Source organism: Falco cherrug, chromosome 2, assembly GCF_023634085.1.
Source record: "Falco cherrug isolate bFalChe1 chromosome 2, bFalChe1.pri, whole genome shotgun sequence".
NCBI lineage: Eukaryota > Metazoa > Chordata > Aves > Falconiformes > Falconidae > Falco > Falco cherrug.
Genome location: NC_073698.1, coordinates 109,072,146 through 109,087,645, shown reverse-complemented (window position 1 = coordinate 109,087,645; position 15,500 = coordinate 109,072,146). Strand labels below are relative to the sequence as shown.

The 15,500-nt window shown below is 38.6% G+C and overlaps 1 protein-coding gene across 12 annotated transcripts in view; it reads right to left on the bottom strand.

Moving 5' to 3' along the window:
- ROBO2 (roundabout guidance receptor 2) overlaps positions 1–15,500 on the bottom strand; it is a 471,362-nt gene that overhangs the window by 16,134 nt on the left and 439,728 nt on the right. For 7 of the 12 annotated variants that reach the window (XM_055702516.1, XM_055702520.1, XM_055702523.1 and 4 more), the window contains 2 exons: positions 12,878–13,092; positions 2,585–2,767 (listed from right to left, as the gene is read on the bottom strand). In XM_055702516.1, coding sequence (XP_055558491.1) covers positions 2,585–2,767; positions 12,878–13,092 — 398 coding nt within the window. The remainder of the gene's footprint in view (positions 1–2,584; positions 2,768–12,877; positions 13,093–15,500) is intronic. The other 5 variants (XM_055702519.1, XM_055702521.1, XM_055702525.1 and 2 more) reach the window with 1 other exon arrangement.

Genomic DNA, 15,500 nt, shown 5'->3' with positions numbered 1-15,500 from the left:
GCCCTCCATGAAAATGAGGGAAAATAAATAGCACTGACCTAAATCAGACATGGGGCAAGCACAAAAGATGTGCAGGCTCCGAAAACACATTTTTCTATGCACCTAATAACCGATTACAGCATCTTGTATTTGTATGCAGCCCTTCCAGTAAGAGCTGCTGAGCAGTGTCAGACTCTGTAGTAGATTTAGTGTGAGTAAACGGAGACAAGGATGAATCCACTAATTCTTGATTTAATTTCCCAAGGGTGTTAAAAAGGAAAACTGTCTGAACTTCATGGCAAATCACACGATGGTTTCTCAAAACTAGAATCAAAGTGTCTGGCAGGGGAGATTCCTTGCATCTGGCTTTACCAGCGCCTCTTATGCCTGGTAATCAAACATACCCACATGAGGCTATCAAGTTGGACTTTATATCGATGAGAATATTGAACGGGTGAAAATAACTGTCCAGACTGCAAAGGAGTAAAGAGTCAGGACCTTCAAACTCCCTCCAGAGGAATGAACAGAAATAATACTGCTGTTTCTCCACTACAAGACACCATTTTGCAGGATGCGAGGTTTGCTGCGGTGTAGCAGGTCCGTGATAGGCATGTGTGACTGATCCACGCTACCCTGGGAGGTACCATAGCGTAATGAAACTGCAGTAAGCAATGGGGAGTTATTTACATTAACTGAGGTTTTTGTGGGGAAAAGAGGGGAGGGCTGTTTGCTGACATGTTGGGTTTATTTTCTTTCCATTTTGCCTGCTGGATCAAATAAGAGAGTAAGAAGGTAATAATAAAAAAAATGTCTACCACAACTGTTGGATACTTTGTTGTACCCCAAACTCTAATAGTCTGAGGAATTACATGCAAGTACTCAGTTTAAAAGCATTCGTGACCTAATTAAGCTAGGAAAATGTAACTGACGAGAAGGCTCTCATTCTTTCCTTCTACTTTCAGTTTACGTAGCTACACTGAGATTAAAAGTGTTGATGTGTTTGTGTGTCCATTTACTTTTGTATTGTGTGTGTTTGTGGGAAACTGTACTTCTCAACGGCTGATCTGCTGACATTAAGTCTGGGTGAATCTTCGCATTAGCTTGTACTGAGGTCAAGAACGACACCAAAAAAAAGTTGGGAAGGATTTGCACTCTTCATTCAAGACTGCTTAGAAGATTCTTCAAGCAAAACAGCAGATTTTAAATTACATTTTGACCAAATGCACCCATAGCAGTGAAGGTCGACATCAGGTTTTGGTTTGTTTTGCTTTGTTTTTTTCAAATGATGAGACAGATTTACTTAGCCAACTTTCCACTAGTGTAAGAAGAAAGTGAGGGTTATAACTACTTTTAATGGTGAAATAACTGTCTTTTAAGGATGATTATGTCTGACCAAAATCAATGGCAAAAGTCCCAGTGATATGAAAAAAGCTGTATCAGTTCACCCTGTAGTTTTTTGGCAACACAGGACTTTGCCATTGATTCTTTTCTTCATTCCTAACATTCCTAAAATGCAGTGTTTGCCATGAAGTCATTGCATGCAGAAAGCCTGAGGTTTTCAGCCCTAACATGTGGAGACATCTCTCATAAATGCACACATTTTACTGAAGGATAGACTTCATACCAGACTAACAGTAAAAAAACTGAAATTATAGGAACATTATGGGACCTGTGGGCAGGAATCAGCTGAAATACTATAACAAAAATATGACCCAAGGTCATACTTTGCTATTAGATTTGTGGATTTAAATAATTAATTATTTTTGCTATTTTAATAAGACTAAGCAAATGCAAATACTTTTAGTTTCCCCCCAGAATATTTAAAAATAATTTTTGCTTGTATTTTTGCTAGAAATAAAACATACGGAGCTTTAAAAAGTATGTTTACTAACTTGTATTTACTTTTCTGTTATTTAATTATGTTTACTTTTCATTAATTCATTTTAGTAGATTGGCTGTTTTCAAAAGCAAATAGTCATTTTACCTTTGTTAGATTTAACTTGGCACATTCAGCTGGCATAATTAAAATTAAATTTTACCAAAATATATTAACTTATTGGATTAAACATTTTTGTAAATCAGCTATTAATAAGGACTTTAAACAGTTTGTATTATTAACAATAAAAGCACACCAATTCACCCCATGCTTAGAAAACCTTCACAGAAAAATACACTTTTGCAAGAAGAGATGCAACAGAAGAGCAGGGATGGAGATAATAGTTCAAACATGATGTTCATCACTGCAAATGTGAAAGATTGTGAGGAGATTTTGCAAAAAATGAAATCATCAAAGACTGCATGGCAGAATTAGTGATCTCTTCACCGAAATATTAAACATAGCATATATAAATAAATCTATAGCAGAGCCAGCACAGAAGGAAACTGCAGCAGATTGAAGGTGCAGATTAAAAGCTTGTGCTATTCACTACTTCAAATCACTAAAAATGGAATGTAATCAAGGTTTCATTAAAATATATTGATAAAAATATCTCCATCCACCTTATTCCATGCATGTTAGACAAGTGTGAGACGCAGGTTCACTGAAAAGAAGAGAACAGGCAGAGACACCCTTCATGCAGAAAGCATCAACTTTGAGTCTACAAACCTGTTCTTGTCAGGCTGGTTCCATCCAGCCTAAAACCAGCTTTATCTGCTGCTGCAACCAGTGCTTGTGCAAAACTGCCGCTGGTAAAGATCGAGTCATCTGAGGAGCTACCTACACTAGATCTATGACTAGAAAAGTTACGGTCCTCATCAGACGCAGAACCCCATCCATTTACCATTGAACCTAAAAACAAATGTAGGGGTCTAGTGAGTTGTGCACATTTGATATTTTTTGATCATCTAAAGCTTAAAGACCCACTTAATACGTCCTTTCTCAACAGGAACCCCAAAATTCATTTGACAGAGCTTGGTACAAATGAGCAGTGTTAATCTAAAGCTTAAAGACCAATTTAACATGTCCTTTCACAACAGGAAACCCAAAGTTTATCTGACAAGCCTTGGTAGAAAAGAGCACTATCACAGCTAAGTGGGATCTCATTCATAGCTTACTCCATGTTGCTTTGATCCTGTAAACAAAATTATACATATTTGCTACAAATGTGAAGGTTCCATAATAGGTTCTTTTGAAAGTTAATAGATTTTCCTTGGGGTTGAAGTGGACGTGGTATTTTTTTTTTTTATTTGACTTCTAAATCAGTATCTAGTATGATATTTGCATAATGAAGTCTTAATTTAGCACAGCACAAGTGTAAGTCTCAGTAGATATGGCTGAAATCAGACATGGGCTTCAAGAGCTATCCTGAACAAGATTGGCATTATGTAATTTTCTCAATCAAAACCTTAAAACACATGAGCAATTTAAACAGCTGGAAGAAAGGTGACCTAAAGTAGTTCATTCTAGTGGATTAAAGTTACTTTCTTAAAGGTTAGAAATAATTAACATTCAAGAGCTGAGCAAATACATACTGAAATTCAATACTGAGTCAGTCACTAAGCCAATGCTGGCCTCATGGTACCTTCTAGCTATAGATTACCACCACTACAGCAGAGGAAAGTGATAATAACATCATAAAAATGCAGTCAGAAAACCAGATGCCAGAAAGAGCACATGAAAGAAATATAGAAATCTTGACATAACTAAAATGTAAAGAGCAAATTAGTGATGGAAGGGTTCATTTTATTTGCTTTTCATTTATATTTTATTTTTTTCCAATGCATGAAGCATCAACCAGCTACCCAGCCTGGCAAGTACAATATATTTTCAAAAGCTATAGCTCAGTTCAGATTTTTTTCAAAGTACTGAAGTTCTGTTTCTTTTGTGGCTTCAAATGGAATTGAAGGTGTTCTGTACTCCTAAAAATCATGGGTAAATGTCACAGGGTAATTCTAAACTCTGCAGTGGAGCCAGAAGCAAAGGAAACTTAGCTGGCACCAAGCACCTAGTTTTGCTCCAGGAACTTAGTAGCCATGCTAATTAGTTATCAAGTCCAGCTGAGGTGGAGAACTACCAGACTGCTTTTGGGAGCTACCCTGCTGCATGTGTTTGAGTAGTGTTGTGTAGACATAGTGTATTGTTCTGAAATAGCACAGGCACCTATCTTGAAATACTTGAAATCTTCTTTTAAAAAACAGTGGCATGCATATGTTGAAAAAAAAGTCCAGCAAATGCATGAGAATCTGCAGAGAACTGGTTTTCAAAGACATGAAGACGTGGAGAAATACATCATGGCCCTGACATAACTATTCAGTTAGCACAGCTGAATTTATGTAAATGTACATACAATGTGTAGCAGTGTAAGTCAACTTCTTCAAAGCCTTTTTATAATCCATGTCCAAGAAAGTATTATTGTGTTAAAAATTGTTAACTAGTAAATCGATAATGGCCTGCATATAAGTCCATACTGATAGACTAATTACTAACAATGGTGTCAAATGTTAAATATATGCTGCAAAAAATAAGTCATGTGTACTATAAATGTATACTGGAATTTAGTCAGTAGCACACTGCACCACAAAGCCCAAGAACAATGGATTATTTTGTGATGCTGCAGTGACAAAACCTTTCAATGTCAGCAAACTGGCACACTATAATAACAAAAGTCCAAGCACTCCTAAGATACAAGAAAAGAAAATGAAGTGGTCTATGGAGGTCTGACAGGCAGAAAGTGTGTTAAGTGCAACAGAGAGTAACAGAGTTTGATTCTGCTTGCCAAGAGGACACATAAAATTGTTATTTTCCAAACAGACTCTCGACCTGATGCAGACAGATGTAAGGAAGCCTAGATAACAGCAAGGAAAGGCTAAAACTGAATTTCCTCTGAGAAGACAGTTTCTGAACTAACAATCAAAGTGCGATAGGACATCATAGAGAATGGAGAGTAAAAAGGCTTAGCAACAGTTATTGATGATGTATGAGAAGAGATACTACAGATAAAACACTTCATAAAGATGTAAGACAGTGAAATGATATAGCTGAGGACATTTTCAAACAATCACTTATCGACATATTCTGCAAAATATGTAAGCACAAGCTGAAACATAAAAATACAGCTAGACCCATGGATATCAAAGGACGATACTCAGGTGCTAAAAACTTAACTATGTATCTCGTTAGTTTCAGGGGCAGAGGGTTTTGTATGATACATTCTACTGTCTACATAGAGACATAGAAACATATCCTGTCCAGAACAGGTATGGCTTCCAGTACCAGACGCACAAGACTATGGATGTTTTAAAGGAACTTAGGTTTGAATTTCCATTTGTTCATATTGCTCTGTCCATTTGCTACCCAGTCACTCAGCTGTTACACAACATACAATACACGTGATTATTTTAACGGGACACTTTTAGGGTTTGTCTAGGAACAGCTGCAATTTTTCACCTATTCTTTGGTGGGCTGGACTGAAGTTCATCCAGTCCAAAAAAACCCACCATGTTTTAAGCATGAAATATAACCTACAAAAGCCTGTAATGCACTCTCCAGGATGTGTGTGCACATGTATCACTCTACACACCCATAGACATGCCAGGCTTTCCTAAAAATAGCTAAATTTTAATTATCAGTAGACTGCTGTTATCAGAATGCCAATTTTTCAGGCTAACCCTATAGGAGAGCCCTGCCTGTCTCTGAACCCCTCTGCATTCCCATGAACAGCAAGCACTAGCAAGGCTAGGAACCGTGCACTCTGCCCCTGGATTGCTTCCCTTTCCCCTCTCCTCCAGCAGCGGCGAGGAGGCACCGCCTGTCAGGCCTAAGGCGTAGCTCAGTTCTCGCAGGGACGTGAGCTTTACGGGGACATCCACACAGTTGACAACTAAAGCAAGCGATGACCCCACCTGCAGTACCGCATCCAGTTCTGGGGTGCTCAGCACAGGGCAGACATGGGCCTGTTGGAGTGGGCGCAGAGGAGGGCCATGAAAATGGTCAGAGGGATGGAACACTTCTGTGAAGAAGGGTTGGGACACTTGGGGTTGTTGAGGCTGGAGAAGGCTCCAGGGAGACCTAACTGCGGCCTTTCAATATATAAAGGGGCTTCTAAGAAAGATGGAGAAAGACTTTTTATCAAGGCCTGTAGAGACAGGACAAGGGGCAATGGTTTTAAACTGAAAGAGGATAGGTTTAGATTGGATACAAGGAAGAAATTTGAGGGTGATGGTGGTGAGGCACTGGAACAGGTTGCCCAGAGAAGTTGTGCATGCTCCATCATTGGAAATGTTCAAAGTGAGATTGGACAGGACTTTGAGCAACCTGGTCTCATGAAAAATGTCCCTGCCCACTGCAGGGGTGTTGGATTAGATGACCTTTAAAGGTCCTTTCCAACTCAAACCATTCTATGATTCAAGGATTCTATGATACTTCTGGTTGCTTGAAGCAGAGGCAAAACTTTTTTCTTACTGTTGAAGTCAGCAAGTGACCATGAGACACATACAGCACCCACCAGCGTATGTGACCAGATAACTAAAGGTGAAATCTCTACGTTATCTCTCCTGGTTCCTGAGGTATTCAGTTTTCCTGTCTAAACAATTTTTCCCCAGAAAAACTTGCAGCAGTAAAACCCTGGCTAGATTTGCTGCCCAGAGGTGCGGACACCGCCCAGAAGGCATGAGAGTGCTGGAGCCCAGCCCGGGCACCTCAGGCCACCACACAGCTGCGTTAATGCAGCACACATGGTGTCTGCTTGTTTAAAGGCATCCACTGGCCTCTTGCTTTCCAAATCAGATGCACATTTGTTTTTCTCTGAATAAAAGCAGAATGAGAGATACTGACATCCCTTTCAGATCAGCTGAGTATTTTGAAATGGAATGAAACAGGCTTTTAGTGTCTCCTTTACATGCAGCTCACTATGTGTTTTCCAAAAGCACATTTGAGTTTTCACGCTTTCTGGCAACTGTAAATTTTACTCTTGCTGACAGCAGCAGTAAATGCTTTATGCAGAACAAAATCAACTCTGTGAAAAGTTGAACTCTGTTTTCTTGCTCCATAAAATATCTCTTGGTGTTAATGCAAACAGAAAGCTTTTTTGCTCTCAGGGAAAGGTGAGGGGAATAGAGGTGCTAGCTTCTTGCAGACAGCATTCTACTGCTTTTAGTGGCATTTTGCAGGCAATAAAAATAATATTTTTCTTTGTGAAGTGTACTCTTGATTTACTTTAAAAAAAATCTAATGCATTTGTGAAGTAAAAGCTGCTCACAACAAACCTAACGCTTTTGAAAAATTCCATTAGATACTTTCCTGTACATACCAAACTCTATGTGCTTGCCTAAAGTTAACAAATTATGTCTCTGGGACTTGTATGTGTGTGCTTATGTGCTTTCCTTCACAAGGCCATTAAGTACATGCTAATATTAAACCCCTGCTCCTCTGCAGGTTTTTTGGTGGAAAAGGGCTAGGCTGCTTAGGTTTGTGAAGTATGGATTAAGTCCTTGGGGACTGATGCTACTTCAGCTGAAAACATAGAATCATATAGCAGTTTGGTTGGGACGGGATCTTAAAGATCATCCTGTCCAACCCCCCTGCAATGAGCAGGGCCATCTTCAATTAGATCAAGCTGCCTAGAGCCCCATCCAACCTGACCTTGAATTGCTCCAGGAATGGGGCACCTTCCACCTCTCTGGGCAACCTGTTCCAGTGTTTCACCACCCTCATTGTAAAAAATGTCTTCCTTATATCTAGTCTAAATCCACCTCCCTTTACTTTAAAACCATTACCCCTTGTTCTATCACAATAGGCCATGCTAAAAAGTTTGTCCCCATCTTTCTTGTAGGCCCCCTGAAAGTACTGAAAGGCTGCAATAAGGTCTCCCCAGAGCCTTCTCTTCTCCAGGCTGAACAACCCCAACTCTCTCAGCCTTTCCACATAGCAGAGGTGCTCCACCTCTCTGATCAATTTTGTGGCCCTCCTCTGGACCCACTCCAACAGGCCCCTGTCTTTCCTGTGGTGAGGGCTCCAGAGCTGGAATCAGTTACAGAATTCCTTTAGCCTTTGTGCAGGAGAAAGACATTATCCTCTTTTGGATATGTTTGACTACTGTCATAATTACAAGGAAAGAATGTCCACTGAATTTGGTGGAAGTGATGGAACAAAAGGGGAAATAGTCATTGCACCATTAAAATAAGAAAGAGTAATAGAAGGGGCTGAATGCAGAATATAAATATGCTCACACTTCAAAAATTAGATCTGGTCTTCTACTTTATGTTATGCTTTGCCATAAAAGCCCAAATATTTAAATGTATACACCTGAAATAACCCCTTCAGTTTTAAAATTTGTATTATGGGGCAGGAAACACTAAACAAAAGGAGGTAAAAGTCATATACATACATATATGGCGCTTCTCAGGTCCAACCATAATTAATGTCCTTCAGAAAAATTTAATGAAAAATGAATCTATGTCACTTAGCCAAATTTATTTGTTTGCATTTTCAATCTTTCTAGATTTTTTGGTTTCCATATTGCTGAAAGGCACAAAAAATTCTCAAATTTATTCAAGCTGTTAGAAAAGAAATGCACACAGAACACTAAGTAGTTGCTCAAATGTTGCTGAGCAGTAAAATACTATGATAAAGTGGCATCTTGCTGTGTCTCTATTACTTCTTCAGCACTAAAATTAATTTATGATCAGTCATCAATTCATTTACATGTCGTTTTATGCTAAATCTATCGTTGCTGATGAATGCATATCCCTAGATCCATTAAGCTAGAGTAAAGTCTGTGCTTTATAATATGACCCTGCTAATTGTTGCATTACCATTTTTATGAGATACAAAAAGTAGCAGTTTCCTATTTTCTGAGCACACATTTAATCCATGAAACACATTCTTCCTATTAAATGCAATCTGTCTAACTGCTTATAAAATAGAATTTTTTGCAATAGGTATCCCTAAGCAAATCAATATAAATACTGAACTCTGCCACAGTAAATTACGGCTTGTGAAAATGATTTTGTGTAATTTCCAAGAATTATTCCGTTTGTTCTCAGACACAATGAATGAACAACTTTTACCATACAGACAGTGATCAGTGATTCTTTTAATCAAGACCAAAACATGCCAAATAAGGAATTTTCTTCCTCGCTGGGCTATACAGCCTAGGGAGATGTTTATAATTTCAGATCTATATAATTCTACTGGGGAAAAAAACCCTGTTATCCATTTGCAGTAGTACTGTTTACAAGAATATCTCTTTGCTTATATCAGTTTGTATCAGTTAGGTAGAAAAGGGCTTGTTCCAATTTACATCCTAGTTAATGGGTGTATCTCTTCCCTCAGTCAAAATGCACCAGGATGGAAGATGTACCAACTCTCACTGCTAGCTTCACTGGTGGTGCTGGGGGAGGGGAAGGTAAGGAGAGAGCAAAAAAAAAAACCCAGACCATAATACTTTGATCTGACAAAGCCTAGTGTTGTTGCTAGTGATTTCAGTGAGAAGCAAATTAATTTCTTATATAGTCATCATATGCAATTAATTAAGTCTATTAAAGTAGAATAACATAACAGATTCTTTGTGACCATTCATGCCATAACTGCACAGCAATTCATTATACAGGCAAATATTGAACATAAGCAAAAAAAAAATCCCACCATATTTAAATGTGTGTCTGAAAGCAAAAATAACCCTAAATGTGAAATAAAAGTCACGTGAGAAGAATTTTTACAGTTGCTTTTCAGTTCTTACACCACCACCCCCCCCCAATCAGACTCAGTAACAAACCATGCTGCGAACAAATCAAAACTTTGGTTTTAATTTCATATTCTATCCCACAATCATTCAAATATAAAGCTCCCTCCTTGAGTTTTCTTTGCAATATCTGGAAAATGTTAAGAAATAGTTACTGTGCATTCCTCCTTTCTTTTCACTTTATTATACATGTCAACATTATGTCTCTGCCACCTGCAAAGAGAAAAGCTTAATAGCACAGATAAAATCCTTGTCTGAATCTTCAGTTAGCTGTAACTAAAAGTCGAGGGCCTGGAAGACAACCTGACTTTTAAAGGAGAAACACTGTAGTTTCACAGGAATTTAACGGTCTAAGCTCGGTTTGCACAGCACCAGTGTTTCCCCTCAGAGAATCCCGTATTTGGCATCAGATGAAAACCTTGGTCTCAGCTCAGCCAGAAAGGACAAAGTACCATTTCACTCCGAGAGTGGGTATCTTCAAGCCATCACTGAGGCACGCTAACAGCACAGGGTGAGGAAACTCGCCATGCTCACCGTACAGCAACTCTGAAGGAAGTCTGAACCCAGATTCCTCACAATTTAGATTTCTCACAAACACTGAATTCACAGGATGCACTTCAAAATGAACAGAAATATTGCTTTATCTGGGTTAGCTGTTCTCATTTGTCTCCATTTTTTAATAAAATGTTTAAAGAAGTGAAAGCATGGTATACAAATTCCTAGGGAAATGCTGGTTTAAGTCACCAAAAGCCCTATGAAAAGAAGTAGCCTGTATATTCAAAGTGCAAGAAAGGACAATTTAATTGTTCTACAGTATTCTAAAGACACTCGAATTAGAGAATGAGAAACATCTTAGAAACAATGAATGCAATTTGTTATACGCCCTCCTTAACACCAGTAAATGCAGCTTGGAAGAGTTAACAGAAACAGATACACAAAAATTAAAATTCTCTTTTGAAACAATTTGCACAAGCATAATAAGAAATTTCCTTTCACCTCTTGAAAAAAACAAACACAAAAGAAGTCCTCAGAAAATCGAGGTTTTACCCACATAGTAACTGAGGAAAACAGTAGTTTTGTTATTCAGATAGTTTGTCATTTCACAGACCAGTTAGACTAACATTCTGGATGTATTTTTGTAAGGCTCCACTGCTGTAATTGTTTTAAGTTAATCTAAGTGTTGGCTATACACAGTATAGGGTCAGTCTATCACTTTGCTTCCCTTCCAGCTGCACATTCCCTTCCTGCAGTGCCAGCAAACACCTTGCCATGCGGTGGACCAGAACAAGGAACAGATCCAACTAGTAATTAAACAAGACAAAGAAAAAGCAAAAGAAAACCCTAAATTTCCAGCTGGATGAGGACACATCAAGACAGTGGTGGTGATGAGTGGGAGTGCATTTGGATCACCTTAAGTACACTCCCAGTCTACCAGGTTCTGCCTAACTACTTCCAAGAAAATTTTAACACTAAAATAACTGAACATTTAATGCTCCAATACTTAAACAAGATTTAGAACTATTATAACAAACTTGAATGTTATGCATAAAAGGACAAATTGTAGTAAGCACAGAAGTCTGCAATTTGGAACGGAAATTCAGCTATTCCTTACTTTGCGCTAGGTACGGCAGTCCAAAATATTAGGTGAAGATGCAAATGTGAAAAATATTCATTTTCTGATTTACAGATATATCAACATTGGCATATTAATACATACCAAATGGAAAATATATAGCAACCTGATTCTTTCTTAATTTATTGCTGTATTACCAGTGCAAAACCCTTACTGCATTCCTAATGGAAAGGCTTCTGAGCCATTAGTGAGATATGTAAAAATATGCAGAATTATAGCCTGAAGGAGATTACACTAGAAATTCAAGCGAAGTGACTTAACATACTCATGCACTAATAAGTTAACCTTCTCAATTCAGGGATTTAAACTTTAACTCTACGGTCTTCAGTTGAATCTGGATTTCAAATCACAGCAGCAGAGATACAATTCTTAAATCTTAATTAGATTGGCAAGCAGTCTGGCCCTGGGGTGAAGGAAAACCTGGAAAGTGGGATTAAGCTACACACTATTTAATTCAACAAGGGAAAAGGAAGAAAATTATAGGTATTGATGTTCTACCACTGTCATATTCCTGCAGTGGTTTCAGAATAGCAATGTTTAAGTAAGGGTGGAAAATCCTTGGAATTTCAAAGGTCCAGAACAATGAGATGAAATTCAGAGGCACTATGGTAGTAAATTGTACTGAGCAAGTCTCCCTTAAGGTACAACCAACAATCAGCGTTCTTCAACTGAGGTCAAACACTGAAGAAGCACCTACTAGCTTTTATGAGCTACAGACACTATGTACATTTGGGTCTCCAGTACAGTTGTATGTTATGGATACAGTACGTTATACAGAGGCTCAACTTCAACCTAAAGGGACATATACTGATGCTTACAAAAAATACATTATGTCCATATAAAATCTGTATTTTTCAGAAAAATGTATTTCACTGCCTATGTTTTATCAACAGCAATTTTTTTCATTCTGATTCTGTGCATTAGTTTAGCGTGCCTTTCTAGGTCCCCTTCGATGATCCCTTGTTGTACCTTTCCAAGGCATGCAAAGTGTGAGGAGCAGTGAAGGAAAGAATGTCAGAATAATTAAGTATCTTCACTGAAAGGGAACAATTACTAAATTAAGCAATACAAAGTAGATTCAAAATACACATTTTCCTACATAAATGTTGTATTTACTCTACAAATAAATGCTGTACTGATATAACTACACTTATTCTGAAGTCTTTTAACTTCCCTGTGGTCATATGTGAAAGCATTTACCCAGCAAAATATCTAAAAGTGCTTTAAGATAACATTTTTATGCTGCTCCTGATTTATGAAATATATATTTCTAAGCCAAGGTCTTCCCCCTCCTTTTCATGTAACTGGCTTGCTTCTCCAGTAGAGTGAACTTCTCATGAAAGCTAGGATGTAATTGAGTTTTCTTTCAAGTCTTTAAAGCTTTTTAAAATTCATGAATTTTCTTATCATTTTGCACCAAAGCAAAGTATTTTCAAATCCTTCTTTAACTTTAGCGTTTAATATTAACACATTTTAAATGTTACAGAAATAGAGTGGAATAAATTTTCACTTAGAAAGTGTTTGACTGATGATGTATTTTACTGTTAGGAACAAGTCAGCGTTACTGTTAACTGTGTTTGGTTACCTGTCACAGAGCTGTCTAGATTGTCCATACTGGAGCCTGGAGTATGCTCTAGACCTCTTAGTGGCCTACTGATTTCTACAGTTTCTTCTTCAATATCATCCTCATCATCGTCATCATCTGGAACATCTGTTTCCAAATCTGAAATAAGGTTTCCAGATACATATCCTAGGGGCGGAACTGGAGCCTGAGGAGGTTGTGTATTGGTTTGGATGTGCCTACACAAACAAACAGGAAAACATCATCAGAATTGTTGAGACATGGTACCCCATGGTCAACAGAAGATAGGCCTTTCAATAAGTCCTGAAGTAGATTTACAAAACGTGTTTGTTAGGTTAAACTCCAGAAAAGCCAGTTTAGTTATTCACCATAGCTTCAAATACCAGAGTACCTGCACACTTTTCAATTTTAAATATACTTCTCCTTCTGTAAGATAAGGAAGGTCAAAATTGTCCTTGTACAGATTAGGAATGATGTACACAGAGGCTACATAAATCAGGTAGGAAGTCCATGGAAAACCACAATTCAGAATCCCAACCTAGTATATAGGTGTCTCACCCAATGTTCCACCTTGCAAATCACAAGTTGAGCCAAAATAAAATTTCATTTCTGCTTAAACAGACTCAGTGCCCTTAAGCAGAAGTCACCCTAAAGATGAGGAAATGGCCAATAGGACAGAAGAAATCTTCAAGTCCAATGAACCCATCAGTGAAGCCTTTTTATTTTGCTTTATTCCAAGTAGTTTAATTGATTTAATTGCAGCAGTATTAGGCCATGCATGTGTGAAATTACTGTATGCAGCGATCACAATTAAAAGAAGAAAAACAAAGATAAAAAAAAAAAAACACCCACAGGATAGCTAAATGGCCAAAGGCAAGCACGGAACTTGGAGTTTAATTTGTGTAGTCTCTGAGAGGATAGAGACAAAAGGAGCAACCATCACCTTTTGATGCAGCATTCTCCACACCACTACAGGTACACAGCAAGCTGTGCCAGGAGACCCAGGCATGACTGGCCTTGGCATAAGAGCATGTACCATGCTTGAAATTGCTAACTTCAGCACGTGGGAATCCTTGGGTGGCTGTACAGGAGGTGCTGTGACCTGATTCAAATCGGCAGCACTCTGGACAGAAGCCAGGATTCTGCTGGTCTCTTGGTTGGACATCAGCATAATAGAAAAAATTATAACTGTCAGCTGTTTTTGTTTGGTTTCCTAGCTCTAACATATTTTCGATGACAACTTGGTGCTGTATTATTGCCTGAACTTGGTAAGTGCAGTAATTATTTTTATTCGAAGAGCTTTCTTTCTTTCCCACCCCCCCCACCCCCCCAATATCAATCTATTGGATCTGAGAATAATTGGATTTGAGAATGTCAAGGTAAATGTTATGTACCACTGGAATCTCTCTCCACCTTGGTGTAGGTTTTAACTTCTTCCTTATTCTGAAGCTTATTTGCAGAGCAAATGCTTCCTTTCTGATACACGACCTCCTCCTGATAAGCAGTTCTTGAATACTTTTCTGTCTGGACACCAGGTTCTCAGCTATGCAGTGTTCAAAATACTGCGCTAAAGGGCACTACCCTCAATAACCCTCAATAACCAGTGTGATTAGCTCCCAATCAAGCAAAATACTTAAGTATACGCTTAATGTTAAGCATGTGGTAGAAGAATTGAAGTCAATTTTTCATGTACTTGTAGTTAAGCATATATTTAAGCGATTTGCTGGATCAAGGCCATAATGATTATGTTCTTTTCCAGTAATATCTAATGTGCTCTTTCTTAAATTTCTAGTTGGCTGGTCTCTGTATCTCACTTCTGTTACTCCTACAGTAACCTATCTGACAGGTGTCATCTGGTTTTGTTTCCCCCCTCCACACTGGACAGGTAAACTTTGTGAAAAGAAAACTAAGTCTTCCTTCCCACTTAAGACAATGGAGGACTGACTGAACAGCATGATACATGTCCAGCCAAACAATATCAAAGTGTTAAATAACTCCATGTCACAACTACTACAAAAATCACTTGTATTTGCAGCCGTCAGGTTTTACCCCAATATCTGTCATAAGATCCTATTATGAAAAAAAAAAATGTTCTCCCCTCAATATTTTTTTCAGAGTTTCAGGCTCAATTACTGTGACCTTGCATAAGAGCGACATTAAAATCTGTACAGGCTTAAACACATTAAGACAGTTCCCATTTTTCATTACTCTGAAAACAGAGCCAGACCTTTCCTGTCAGCTTCAAGAGGCTCTGCTGTAGACTCCCACTCCCAGACTGGCACCCATGGTTTGCAGGGCATAGAAAGGGAAACAGCTGCAAAATGCAGCAGCGATTGACTGCACAGACAGGGTATGCATCTGTGTGCTGGCTCAAAATTCAGCTGCCTTCTACCATCCAGGTCTAGCTGCTGCCTGGGATTTGGGTCTGTCCCACAGGCAGGCCGGGGCCTGCGCTTGGCAGCGTGGGGCACTGCAGTGGGACGCAAGTACCCTGTTGATTGAGTGCAGATTGCAGACAAGCCTCCAGGCTTTGACGGTGTCCAGGGAAAACAGCTGGCTTTGATTTGGCACCGCCTGCCTACCTGCCTGATTTATTTATGGTAGCTCAAGCTGAATAACTTTGTGG